Source organism: Ixodes scapularis, unplaced genomic scaffold, assembly GCF_016920785.2.
Source record: "Ixodes scapularis isolate PalLabHiFi unplaced genomic scaffold, ASM1692078v2 PGA_scaffold11__112_contigs__length_91849675, whole genome shotgun sequence".
Lineage (NCBI taxonomy): Eukaryota > Metazoa > Arthropoda > Arachnida > Ixodida > Ixodidae > Ixodes > Ixodes scapularis.
Window position 1 is genome coordinate 65,803,138 of NW_024609837.1, and position 13,340 is coordinate 65,816,477.

The window sequence follows — 13,340 nt, forward strand, 5'->3', positions numbered from 1 at the left end:
AGCGCCACCTAGCGGGAGGAAATGCAAACCGCGTCGTCCTCGCGTGTAGACTGCCTGCTTGCCTGCCTGCCGACCAACGCCGAGAAGACATTCTTCTCTCTAATCCTGGAGACAGGAACACGCGCATGGACAACTGGAATATATCCGCATCGTATAGACCAACCAGTCCGCCGTTGCTGTGCGCTTGCGTTCTTCGTCGAGCGAGCGAACCTCACGTCGTGATCAATTAGACACGGCAATCGAGCTTTAAGAGGAGGGGGCTCGCACGCGACACACATTCGGTAACACTATGCGCGAGTCTGCGCGCGTTCCGGCTTTTGTACTCGTGGCCCGTTCCTTCATAACTAGTGGCTTCCCGATGTCGAAGAAAGAAAGAAAGCAGGACGGGTCAGCGACTTACGGTCATCACAATCGGCTCTCTAATGGTTTCGATTGTGGGCTGGCTGTGTTATGTGGGCACGGCGTTTTTCGCGAAACCTTTATTTATCCGGCGGACGGGCTGTCCACGCTATTACAATCATCGATCTGACTGAGTTTCGTATTCAGTCCCCTTTTTGTTGCAGTTCAGTGTAGCCATTTTTGGAAGCCCGCTACGTGGAATCAGCGGACCTAAGCCTACTTTTTTTTGTTGCGTCCTTTGGTTAACGATTGTTTCCGAACAAAGGCAGTTAATCCACCGCTGCTGGACGCTGTGGGAAACGTGGCTTCGTTGGTAATAGCAATGTTTGATTCCACGCGCTCCAGACTTGTTCGGGAACCAAGCGTAATGTAGGACATGTACTCGAATGAGCTTCTTGATGGAGGTTAGGCTTCAGTAGAACGCGTTATAAGTATATTTCGTGCGTTGAAATGCTTTCCTGTCTGTTCAAATGCCGCTAAGTGTACATCAGAGAACAGTTATCTGAACACAAGAAAGTTCAGTAGATGAGAGGTATCAGTGCACTTAAAAATAAAAATTCTAGTCTGTGTATGAATGGACGGTTCGAACCTATGACTAGACCCAAATAACATTTTGATGCTCAAATATGCGTTCGCTCTTGGGTTCTGAGTGTGCTCCTTGCCTCTAATCTTGTTTGTACACACGCGGATACATTTATGATCTGTTGTTTTCTGTATGCCTATACTTCTCGCAGCTAGACTAGCAGCATAACATTTTCGAATAACCAAAAGGCAGACAACGTAGGAGCAGATATAGAACTGACTATCTGTTGAGCTGAGTTCCCAAATAGTATATTTTCGTGATGAAATGACATGAGGCAGAAACCTGCTTTCAGATAAAAGGAAAAAGTGAACCGCTTTTTGTATTCAGATTTGAGAAGGTGGCCATCGTCTGAACGCAGCATTTTTTTTTTTGAAGAATATACATCGGAATTTATCAGTCGCTTTATTGCTTTGATCGCGAGATCACAGGATTGATGGATGCATGGATGTTAATGGCTATATACTCTTTGTACCGGGCGGTAGCTTACGCCACCTAGCCCAAGTCAAGGGTCCATCGCAGAGCAATGTTGCTAACCTCTCGTCTCGCCTGTTTTGTTCCTCGCAGACGCCTGTGGCCTCTCGGACGTGGCGCACATCGAGAGCCTCCAGGAGAAATCCCAGTGCGCGCTGGAAGAGTATTGCCGGACCCAGTACCCGAACCAGCCGACGCGGTTCGGCAAGCTCCTGCTGCGGCTTCCCAGCCTCCGCACGGTCAGCTCGCAGGTCATCGAGCAGCTCTTCTTCGTCCGCCTGGTGGGGAAAACGCCCATCGAGACTCTCATCCGGGACATGCTGCTGTCCGGGAGCTCCTTCAACTGGCCCTACATGCCGCTCCAGTGACCTCCGTCGGGGGTCCACGCCACGCTGGACCCCTGGGCATCCTCTCTTCTGCCCACCGCGGCGCCGCTCTGGCAGCCCCTTGGCACCGGACCGACGGCCACCAGCCCCCTGGCGGCCGAGACGGCCGCCGACGTTCTGGCCGCCCAGCAGGACCCATTCCGGAGGAACGGGAAGCAGCTGTGACTCGTATTCGGATGAAGGGAACACGAGGGGGCCAAGCTCGTCTGGCTGAAGCGTTCGACGGGAGAGGTTCTGGAAGGCTCGGGTGCGAGGACGGCCACCACCGCCGACTTGTCCAACCCGGTTCTTGGGAAGATGCTGACGGGATTCGAGAAGGTGCTGCTGCCACCGCCGTTTGTGAAGACATCCACGTGCGAACGCATTCCTCGAGACAGGGACACGCGGAATGCTGCGAGGTCTTTGAGAAAGAGCTGGCGCTGCTGACTCTTCCGCAAGAGATGAATCTTTGCTGAGATCGGTCAATGCGCAACGATAAGCGGCTGGCTCGAATCAAGTCTCCGACGACTGAAGCAAGCTCGACCTTAACAACGGAGTTTGCTTCTGTCCATCTAGCCTCACCCACGCGGGACTGATGACGGTCCTACGCCTGAGTGCATTTGTCATCAGTGGCTACTAACGTTCCAGCTGAGTGACCTTGACATCAAGAACGCACGTAAACGGACGGCAAGCTCTTCTGGAGAGAAATTACGTTCGAGAGACCTTCCAGACCTCCCCGTTTCCACCGGTGATATCAGCGCAGACCTTAAGAACCGCTAGAATTGGTCCAGGAGCCAATCCTAGCCACCAGCAGCGAACGTCACCGAAGGGCGATGCGACCGCGCGCCCTACAAAGGAAGAAAGCGGCGTGCAAAGACGGCTTCGACACGACAGAACGCTGCGGGCAAAGTCTACACAAGCCACAGTGAACAGAATGTGTGCCAGTGCGTGGACCTATTTTGTAAATATGCTAGAGACTGACAAAGGAACTGCCCCAGGCAGAGTGGAATATTCTCAAGAACTTTCAGTGTACAGAATCCGCATAACCATATTCTTCCCCCCACAGTACTCTATCTACGATACTTCGCTTGTTCTCTCATCAAACACGTGACTCACTCCAGGACCATCGCTTTTGCCATTGCGCCGCTCAAAACAAACGGCGCCCAGAACACACTCCTAGAGCGCTATTACTGAAACAAACATTTCCCTTAGAGTTTATCCAGCTGTTAATGTGGACACCGAATATTCCATAGGAAATGGCGCGAACGTATGGAGGGACTGTAAACAATGTGGGTGCCAAATTAGCTTGACACACTGTTCAATTGCCAAATTTCAAGTAGAGTGTCCAACCCTCGTCACATTGACCGCACATAACGTCACTCGGTAAATGCATTCCATACCCCTTCTCACTGACGGTAATCCCTGCACACGTCACTTACCGACAATGACATCAGGTCATCCTCACTTGGAACCGTTTGCCGAGTTTACAAAACAGTCCCTACCCTGGAATCGGAAAGTTCCCAGAGAATACTTCTTGTAGATCTAGATCAACGCCGGACTGACGTTCCTCGACGAACGCTTCGCACTCAGCAAACCAAGCATTTGCGTCTCTCGGTGATTCCAAAGAGTAGCGCGTCGAAATTTTTTTTTAATTTAAGCGCCTGGTTACGTGCATGAGCCTCTATAAAGGAAACGCATTGAGTTAGTCCGCGTTCGCTTAGGAAAAAGTCGTCATAAAAATCTCTCCCTCAAAGTTAGGGACATTGAACGGTCGTCTTGATACTGGTCGATACGACGATGCAATCAAAATGTTCGCGCGATCGATCTCGGGGATATCAACCGCGCCGCTAGGCCTCGCTTGCACGTCACATGGATTCATTCGAGTTCTTTCAACGTGCACAGGGTCGTTAGGATTTTAAAATTCATAATCGCCGCTGACATCAAGCACCGCGAAAAGCGGACAGGGAGGCGTTGCGTTGCCAAATCACACCTCCATCATCACATTGCACACACACCTGAAAAAAACATAGTGCTGGCAAAGAGCATGACTAAACCTCTTGGCCGTATGCCGGTGGTGGCTCCCGACCATCGGGTAAGAGCTAAGTTAAAGCAACGTCCGTCAACTTAAGAAGGACTCGTTTGTCGCATCGGGGCTCCCGCCGCCCTATCAACACATAAAATGCTTTTAAACGTTTCGGTAATAGTCGCAAATTCCAGGCTAATATAGTTTCTATTGCGCTCAGAGCTCAGCATCTACAAAAATATGGTAACATTGCGTTCATTGTAGGTTGAAGCTTCCTGATTGTCGCCGACAGAGATTCTTGGTTAATAGACAAAATGCCGCATGCAGCTTCAGTACATTGGTCATTTGTAGGGCTTCCTCTGTAGTCACCGACGCGAAAGAACAGAACGGTATTAAATGCCCGGCCTTCAGCACGTGCTCTTTGCCTTCCATTGTACTCTGGCTACGCGTCACGAGATGCCGAAGCATGATCGAAGGCAGAAAGCTCGCGCCAGCAGCTGTGTAATTGAAGGACCTCTCTTTCGTTCTCGGATTGTTAGTGTCTGTAATATTCTTACTGCCGCGACAAAACCTTAAAAGCACCCTAGAGCATTAGAGCATTGTAATAGACGTTGAAAAACGATCCAATCGTGAGCCACCACCGACAGACGAGGACCCAGATTCTCAACGCCCAAAAGAACAAAAACAAGAAATCTCATAATTTCGGGGCGCTGTAAAAAGCATCCCGACAGAGGGTGAATTCGTATGTGTGTACAAGTACGTGAATGTGTGAGTGTCGTGCACGTTGTGGTGTCACAAGTGTCGGTTTCCTCCCCGTTTTAATTCATGTTTACATTTGTGTTTGCCGGGGGCCACAGTTCGTCCCTGTTTGGGAAACAAACAAACAAAAAAATTACGTCACTACACATGCGCGCGCGGCGTTTCCGCGCTTTCTGACCCGCAATTTGTAATTATTTCTTAAATTTCGCGTTTTATACACATTAGATAAACAGTTGGCCAACTATGTACGCGGACGTTTGTAAAACAATACGTTGTATGGCGTCCCTGCCACGAAAATGCAAACAAAAAATTATAAATATATTGTTTGAATGTGGCTGGGTGGGGTTTGGGGGTGGAAACACCGACGCTGGAGTCAGTCCACAGACTTAAGTTTGAGACAGTGTTTGCACAATTGAAACTGGCCACGCATTTTGCCAAACGCTGCATGGAACGTCCACATGGGTAGACGACAACGCAAAATTGCAATATGTTATCAGCGTCAGCGGCGTTGGAGTCCGAAGAAGCTTCAGGTAGCAAAAGTGCAGTATGAACAATATCAAATCTGTCTCAAATTTATCTTCCGCTAACGCCGCTAGGGGAATATGTGATGCTGCTGACTCTCCGTCCTCTATCTGTATAAGGATTTGAGAACGGCTCAGCAAAGTCGCAAAGTATCACATTGGATTTGTTTTTCGACTGGAGCAATCTTTATTAGCACCGCTTGTTTCAAAACACATAGTTCTGTCTCTAATTGATTATGCTCAGGTGTAGGACAGACTACCAACAAATGTCTGCAAAAAATGTCAGGCAAAACAAAATATTTACGTTGAAGCAGCATAGAGGTTACGAAAAAATGTTTCTGCAAGAAGGGCTTTTGCATATCCTCTTGTGAACTGTCAAAGTATCACCGTTCGCAGATGAAATGTTTTTGTTCGGGAGATAGTTGGCCAACTGTTCGTCAAATGGGGTGACATGCTTTACCCGTCATACTTTCGCGTCGCCGGAAGGTGAACAAAAATCAGTTAAAAGTTGCACCCCCACATGTTCCTTGTTACTACAAAAAGAAGACAACAAAATAGTGAAATCACACCTATTTGCATGCAGACCTCTTCACCGAAGTCAGTGATTAAAGGCAAAACACAGGGTTGTTATCGCGAAGCATTCTATCCTGCACACCTCGCTTACCGATCCAGGATAATAACCAAAACAGAGGGTGGACAAGATGAAGTTCGTGGCTTCTTTTTATTGAAATTTTAGAATGAAATTTCTCGTGCAGACGACTGTAGCCAAATTGGCCTGTTTGCCGTTTATTCAATGGAGTAACGGTACCGAAAGAAGAACGTTTCAAATCTTGTTGAGGCCTTAATCGGAAATATCTCCCTGTATCTACTTTCGCGTAGAGCAGTCAAAGAGCCAATCAGAGTATTTGGAACTCGGCAAATGGATGAAGCAGAAAAGAGCATTAATGGATCTTAGATCCTGCACGAAGCATTCGGCAGGCTCTATTTGCAGATCGCTCTGACTGGCTCCCTGAAATCTTAACAGGAAAGGATACGCCCGGGTATTTTTGTCTAGACAGTAGCAGATAAAAACAATTGATGCTTCAATAAAATGAAAGTGTCTCACTCGCATCGGCGCGTATTAAATTATCGTAATTTATAGCCGTTTGATTGGCTAATCACATTCCACACATAAGAAGCGAGTCTTTTTTTATTTCTTCCCGTTTTTGGTTTGTCCTTTTTGCTCAAAACAGACATCCTATCCGACCAACCCATCAGGTTTCTGCGATAAAAGAGTGATGCTGATGACAATAAAGTGCAATTCTTCCTCGAAACATCGGTTTTGATGTCATTTTCTTATTTATTAACCCGCGAACGCAATCTCAAAGCATCTCGTGCACCCTTGTGTTAAATGGGTGCCGCTTAAAGGGATACTGAACCAAAGAACTTAGTGCTCATAATAAGTGGCGCACGTTCTTTCGACGAGCCAGCAGCCGCCGGTGTGCGCGAGCACACGCAACGAAAATGACGTCACAGACCTCCATTCGCGCTTAAGAGGACAGTGAAATGCAAGGGGTTCGGGCCAAAGGAGAATAAAGGCAGGCTTTTCATCTCCACAAGTGAAAGCTACGTGCTTGTTAGACCAATTAATCGCTTACCTTTAACACCAAAGACGACTGTGTAGATGAAAAACTTGTCTTTATTCTCCTTTGGCCCGAAGCCCGTACATTTCACTGTCATCTTAATCGCGAATGGAGGCCTTTGACGTCATTTTTGTTGCGTGTGCTCGCGCACACCGGCGGCTGCTGGCTCGTGGAAAGAACGTGCGCCACTTATTATGGACACTAAATTCCTTGGTTCAGTATCCCTTTAAAGAGGATTGACCGAAAAAAAAGCGAGTGGTTTCTTGAAAACAAGCGGTTGAAATATATCCAAAGATGTCATTGATGGAAATTTTATATAAAAGAAGGACCTTTTTAAGAGTCCAATATCGTTCTATTGTGTCTTAATATGACAAGTATGACAGATTACTGGAGTGTTTACCGGGAGCTAGATTCGACACTTTTAGAAAGGCATAAAAAACTGAACGCCTGCACGATATCAGAGTATGCTACCACAATGATACGTAAATGAACATTAAAGAAATAACATAAATGTCTATACATCTCGTAAATTTCAACAGTTTGGTGAGTGTCTTGACGTTCCAGTAGCTCAAAAAAATGATCTATTGTTCTTTGTTGCTCTGGAAAGGAAGTTCCAGCTCTGACGGCCTTATTTCCCTGTGGCACCGACAGTATTCTCAACTACCATAGCCGCCTCTTATACTGACAAAGCTTGGCAGATCGCCACGAGACGCGGCCGCCGAAAGTGAAAAGGTAGAGCGGCAGACAACGGATGAAAGGAGATCCACGTGACGGGCGCCCCGCTGCGGCGAGACGCCGAAACACACTTTTCCCGAGCGATATGAAATGTCCGCTCGCGCTCCTCGCGTTCCTCGTTCTACCGCTCCTTTACTCGTCGGGTTTGAAACCATGTTTCGGGTCCTCGCCACTGCAAAAGCTGTGCGCTCAATACCAGCTTCCCCGAGAAATGTTCTCTGCTACCAGATCCTCGCGCTCCAAATCTGCGACGGAACACTCTATGGCTCCGTCGTCGAACTGCCAGGCTTTGTGAGTACTGAGGAGGCTATGTTAAGCTGTGACTGTAACCAATACCAGAAGCACGAGAGCTCGAGGTGGTTGCTTTGAAGCGTTCTTCCGCAGAACGAGCACTCGCGCTAGAAATGCACGCCTCAAAGCCAGGAGCGTGGCCTAGGCTATTGACGACGTGAGCGATTGAAAGCGTCGCTGTTGTCGGCCCATCACAATTGGCCGAATGCAGACTATGACGTCAGGAAAGGATGTCTCATCGACGGAAATAAGAGGAATGTGAGAACTTCAATTATGACGGTGTTGGCAGTGTTGCTTTTAAAGCGCTATGATTTCAGGCTTCCACCATGCCCTTTAGAAACACCCTCGACCTTGTTGTTCACAAGGTAATGACGTCACAAAAGGTAACCGAACGAGGGCGCCACCGAAACATCTCGCCGCCAGAGCCGTAAATGTAGAGAGTTTGGCCATTCGTTGGCAAGTATAGGAGACAAATGAGGAGGCGCCATTGGCCGAAAGCGGGCTGGGCGTGTTCCAGGGCGTCTTCCGAAATTCAAATGTGACCAACCAGAAGCCGGAAATAATACCCTGGCGGTGGTCGCGAGAAACAAACCTGATAACTGCATTGGAGTAACTCTCAATGGCTGAAAATATGGTACACGTGATGTTTCAATCACGTTAATCCAAAATGATGGTGAAAAAGTGCGACTAGCGGAACGATCGACATAATCCGTACGCCAAGCGCCCAGGGCCGGGAATCTGCCGTCCGAACGTCCGTGCAAAACAGAGTTGCGTGGTGCATTCGTTTCTTACATCTTTCTGCTTGATCATGATCAAAACAACACGTGCACCCTATTTTCAACCACGAAGAGTTACTACACTTCACTCTTACGCGTTTATTAAAACCATATACGAACATAGACTTTTGATCAGAACTGTTTGCCGCTACCACCGCTAGGGGATTCTTTTCGGCTTCTGGTTGGTCAAGAGAGCATGCCAAGCCCTCTTTCCGACTCTGCCGCACGCCCTGACTCTGCCCGCGCCTCCCATTGACCAAACTCTCTCAATACACGGCTCTGCTCGGCGCTAATAGCTCGCGTTTGTAACCTTGGCTGCAGTCTCAGATCAAGGGTGAACAGGGTATAGTTTCTGAGGGATCGAGCATTTGTAGTTAAACGATTCCTGGAAAAGGTAAGCATTGTTCTCTAAAATAGTAGTTGGTCAGTGATTTGGGATGTTGTTATAGACACTAGTTTGATAGGGGGAGACTAGGACTCGCTCCAAAAAAAAAGAAGGTGTAGCCATTACAGCCCTTGTCAAATATGCAACACCCTAAAACTTCCGTTCGACGTACAGCGCGCTGAGGTCGAGCTGACTGCCCTAACGTTTGCGAGAGGGTTGATGACGGTGCAATGTAACGTATTAAACAGCTAAAGTGCGTATCAAAGTCTACAGAAAAACAACAACAACAGGGGTTTTGCAGTAGAGTAAAAAAAAACCCCGATAACCTTTTTTTTGCAGTCAGTCACACTTACATTAGTTATTTCAATAAGTTGTACAACTCTGCTATCAAGCCGCTCTTGAAATTCGGTAGCGTCAGTTCAGCGTCAGTGCGCTGTACGTCCTACTAAAGTTTGGGCGTGTCGTATATGTGACAAGGCGTGTGAGAATATACCTTTTTTTTAGTGTGCTGATAGAAAAGCGGGAACAACAATGAAAAAAAAAAACTTTTATATGGGTAGAAGCAGAGAGAGAGAGAGGGGGAGAACACGCTACGTCAGAACACCGAATTCTGTTTGGAATGATGGATAGACGTAAAACCAGCTGCCTTTCTCTGTCGAGACCGGTTATAACGAAATAGCGGATACAGCGAACCGATCACTATTTCCCATTCCCTTTTGCACTTCGTTATAACCGAACTTGGTTATAACGAAATATCGGATATAGCGAAATGATTTCCGGTTCCCGTTGACTTCGTTATAACCGGTCTTAACAATACACTGTTCGAACGTGCTAAAAGCCGGTGACCGGCGCTCGGCGTTTGCTTTCGAAGTGTAAGTATGGACATATGCAGCCATTTTTGCCTTTACCCGCTAATTCCAACGTGACCTCGGTGTCCTCATCGACGGTCGTCCACGCGCACTTTTCTCTCCACCAGTTTCTACCAATATACGCATCCCACATCAAAATAAAACTCGCAAGACCTGGTTAAAGCTTTACGTGGTTTCCAAAAAGACCAGGAATAGGCCGTCTTGGTTACCATGGTAGGGGGTTTCTGGAAAGACTGCAAAGATGAAGACCTGGCTAACCCGTCATATGAGATTTCTAAAAAAAAAAGACTAGAAACATGCGGTCCTCGTTAGCCCGTTATGTGATTTCTAAGATACTAAAAAGATGCAGTTTTAAGTCTGGAATAACCAGAAAGATGCAGTCTTAGATATCACGCAGTTGTGAGATTTTTAAAAAGCACTAGAAAGATGCAGTCCTAGTTAAGAAATCAGGAGATTGCTAAAAGACTGCAAAAATGCAGTCCTCATTAGCATATGGTGATGTTTTGAAAGAAAGACGAAAGATGTAGCCCTAGTTAGCACGGCATGAGCTTCCCAAAAAGGCTGGAAAATGCAGTACTGGTTCACCCGTTATGTGACTCATAGAACAAAATATCGTAAAGGTGCATTCCTGGTCAGCACGTCATGAGATTTCTTAAATGATTGTAAAGATGCAGTACTGCTTATCCCGTCGTGTAATTTATAAAAAAAAAACTGCTACATGCAATCCTGCTTAACACGCCATGAGATTTCTCAATATACTTGAAAAATGCAGTACCGCTTCATTTGGTATATGACTTATAAACAAATGCGAGAATGATCGAGTCCTGATTATCACGTCATAAAATTTCTATGAAGACCTGTGATTTACCTGATGTGATCTTGATATGTTATGTAATTTATGCTATTCATAAATGCACTACAAAGATGCAGTACTGATTGAATTCTTATGGCATCTCCCCAGAACCTGGAAAGAAATAGCCCCAATCACAATTCTCTCCGCTGAATGTGACCTCTCAAATTCAGCTGTTCTTGCTAATCGCTTGTTTATACTGTTGTTATTATTGTTGTTGTTTGCTTTTTTTTTGCCAAAGGGGGCGTGTTGACGACAGCCCGGCTTAAAAGAGTATGAAATTTATTAAAATGCTAGCAAGGGGGGGGGGGGGGGAGGGGGGGGAGGGAGTACTTATTGAAGCGTAATAAAAGAGAGCAAAAAAAGTATGGAAGGAACAGATTAGCCACAACCACAATTCTCGTCGCTGTTAAGAATCTACCACGTTCGTTCAATCTTGCTAGCTCTTGCTTTTATTTAGTTTTTGCTAAACGAGATGTGTTGACAACAATCCTGCTTAGGTTATTAAGTTCCTGAAAAGTTCAAGATGAATGCTTGGGCATGTTGGTAAGTCATGGTGAATAAAAAGTGCAGCGCACGAAGGCAGAGTACATGAGAGAGGACATAATCCCCTTCTGTGTCCGCTTTCCTCTGTCCTGTCTTTGTGAGCTGCACGTTTTAATCAGCATTCATGATAAAAAAAGACTAGAAAGACGCAGCACAAACACATCTACGTAATCTGCAAATAAGTGTCTGAAAAAAGAAAAAATGAACAATTACAGTGTTAATGCAAAATATGCAAAGGTGCAAGCGCGCTGGGCAGAATAAACAATAATAATCTCAGGAAAGGCGGAACAAGAGGGACATAGGACAAACGAATTTCCAAACACAATTAGGTGACTGGCTTACGGTGAAAAAAAAAAACAACGTCTGGCATCAAACCAGGGACCTCTCCATTTCCAGTGGAGCGCTCTACCAACTTAGCAGTTGGTAGGTGGCTCCAACCAGACGTCAGTTGAGCAAACGGGTTTTATCAGCTGCCACCAGTCTAACACCAGCGAGGGTGAACGGCCTGCATTTTTTAAGGTTACGATGTTAATACAATTAATACAGAGGTGCAAGCGAGCTGGACAGAATAAACGATAATCTTCCAGATTCAGTTGGTCTTTCTACTCTCTCCTCGAGTTTTGCTTGTTTCGTTTAGTTTTCGGCACACTAGTTGTGTTGGCAACAGTCTTGAATAACAGGGTATAAAATCTGTTAAAAGATGTATGTCTTGTAGATGTTAAAGGGCCATGCAGTCTACATGAAAAATTCTGGGAAGGAACAGGTTCGCTACAATCACAATTCTGGTCGATGTCAGGAGTCTTCCACACCCGGTTAGGTCTTGGTAAGCGAAGTTTTGATTTAGTTTTTACCAAAGAAGACCTGCTGATGACAGGCCTGGTTGAGAGTTTATGAGATTCTAGGGAAGGCTATAGTCGGTGACAACTTAAAAATGCAACAGAAGCTCTCCTTTAGCTAGGCGCTCGTTGTCTTATGTCGGATTTCAGCTGCGCGTGTGCCTAAGTGTTATCGAAGGCCGAAAGCTCGCACTAAAGGCCGAGCATGTACCGAATCCTCAGCCTTTCCCCGGTTATAGAGATAAGTAGGACTGGTTAAAACGTTACCATATCAACAAACAGGGACGGATTTACGGCTAAGTCTTGGAGGCGGGGGTGGGGTTTAAGGATTAGGGCTGGGTTCTCTGCAGTAAGGTCTCATGCCACGGGTGGATCTGACGCTACTGGCAAAGCATTGCTTAGATACATTTTGTTGACCTAATATTTGCCATTTCAGTCAAAACTAGATACTTCTTTCCGAAAAAAAAGAAACCATGGTGTATGTCGTATTTTGTCTATAAAATATCTTCCTTGGGAGGCTTAGAGGAGAGGATCCCCCCCCTCCCTCTTTTGTGCGCGTCTGTCTACAAGCAATCTAGTCAATATTATGTAAGCCCAAATCACAATTCTCGTTGTTAAAAGCAGTATTTCTGGTTCAGTTGGTCGTGCTAATCTCGTATATATATATATATATATATAGAACGCCAAGGGCACCCGCGAAGCCATGCGCGCAGTGGACGTCTCTCCGGAATATGCGGCGGGATCCTCGAGCTCGTATTTATCTCTGCGCTGTCAGGGTGTCACGCACATAAATCTAGACGCCCTCCCCGAGATGCGTCGCGCCAGGCGTTCCCGGGGTCTCCGGAAAAGATCAGTTCGCGGAACCGTAGATCCTCGCTTTCTGCTACTCTCGAGTGTGCCTAAATTCAAGAGTGGTTCCAACGGGTGGTTCCCGTTTCGACCCACTCCGAATTCTAACTTCCCGTTTGTACCTTCCCGTTTCGACCCGGCTCAAAACGACCTTCTCGTTTCATCCTTTCCCATTTCGCTCTATCCCGAAACAACCTTCCCACTTCGGCCATCGCTCGTTATCAATTTGTCGGTTCGTTTGTATTGTTCCTTAATAGTTGGTTAGGTTCAAGTGTCCAATGCTTGTCCTCCTTGCTCACCTCACTTCTCCCTCTCCCGAAACAACCTTGGAGACATGGCACCGTAAGATAAACGTTGTGTCAGGGAGGGCTCACCTGAACATTAACAGCTTCACCGATCTGATCAAACGGGATGAGGCCTTGGCAAGACATAATTAAAAACAAAACAACGCAAAGACGAG

At 46.6% G+C, this 13,340-nt stretch overlaps 1 protein-coding gene across 1 annotated transcript in view; it reads left to right on the forward strand.

Moving 5' to 3' along the window:
• LOC8023746 (steroid receptor seven-up, isoforms B/C) overlaps positions 1–6,434 on the forward strand; it is a 172,153-nt gene extending 165,719 nt beyond the window's left edge. The window contains exon 4 of the mRNA XM_040503015.2: positions 1,547–6,434. Coding sequence (XP_040358949.1) covers positions 1,547–1,821 — 275 coding nt within the window. The 3' untranslated portion in view covers positions 1,822–6,434. The remainder of the gene's footprint in view (positions 1–1,546) is intronic.
• Positions 6,435–13,340: the final 6,906 nt, after the last annotated feature.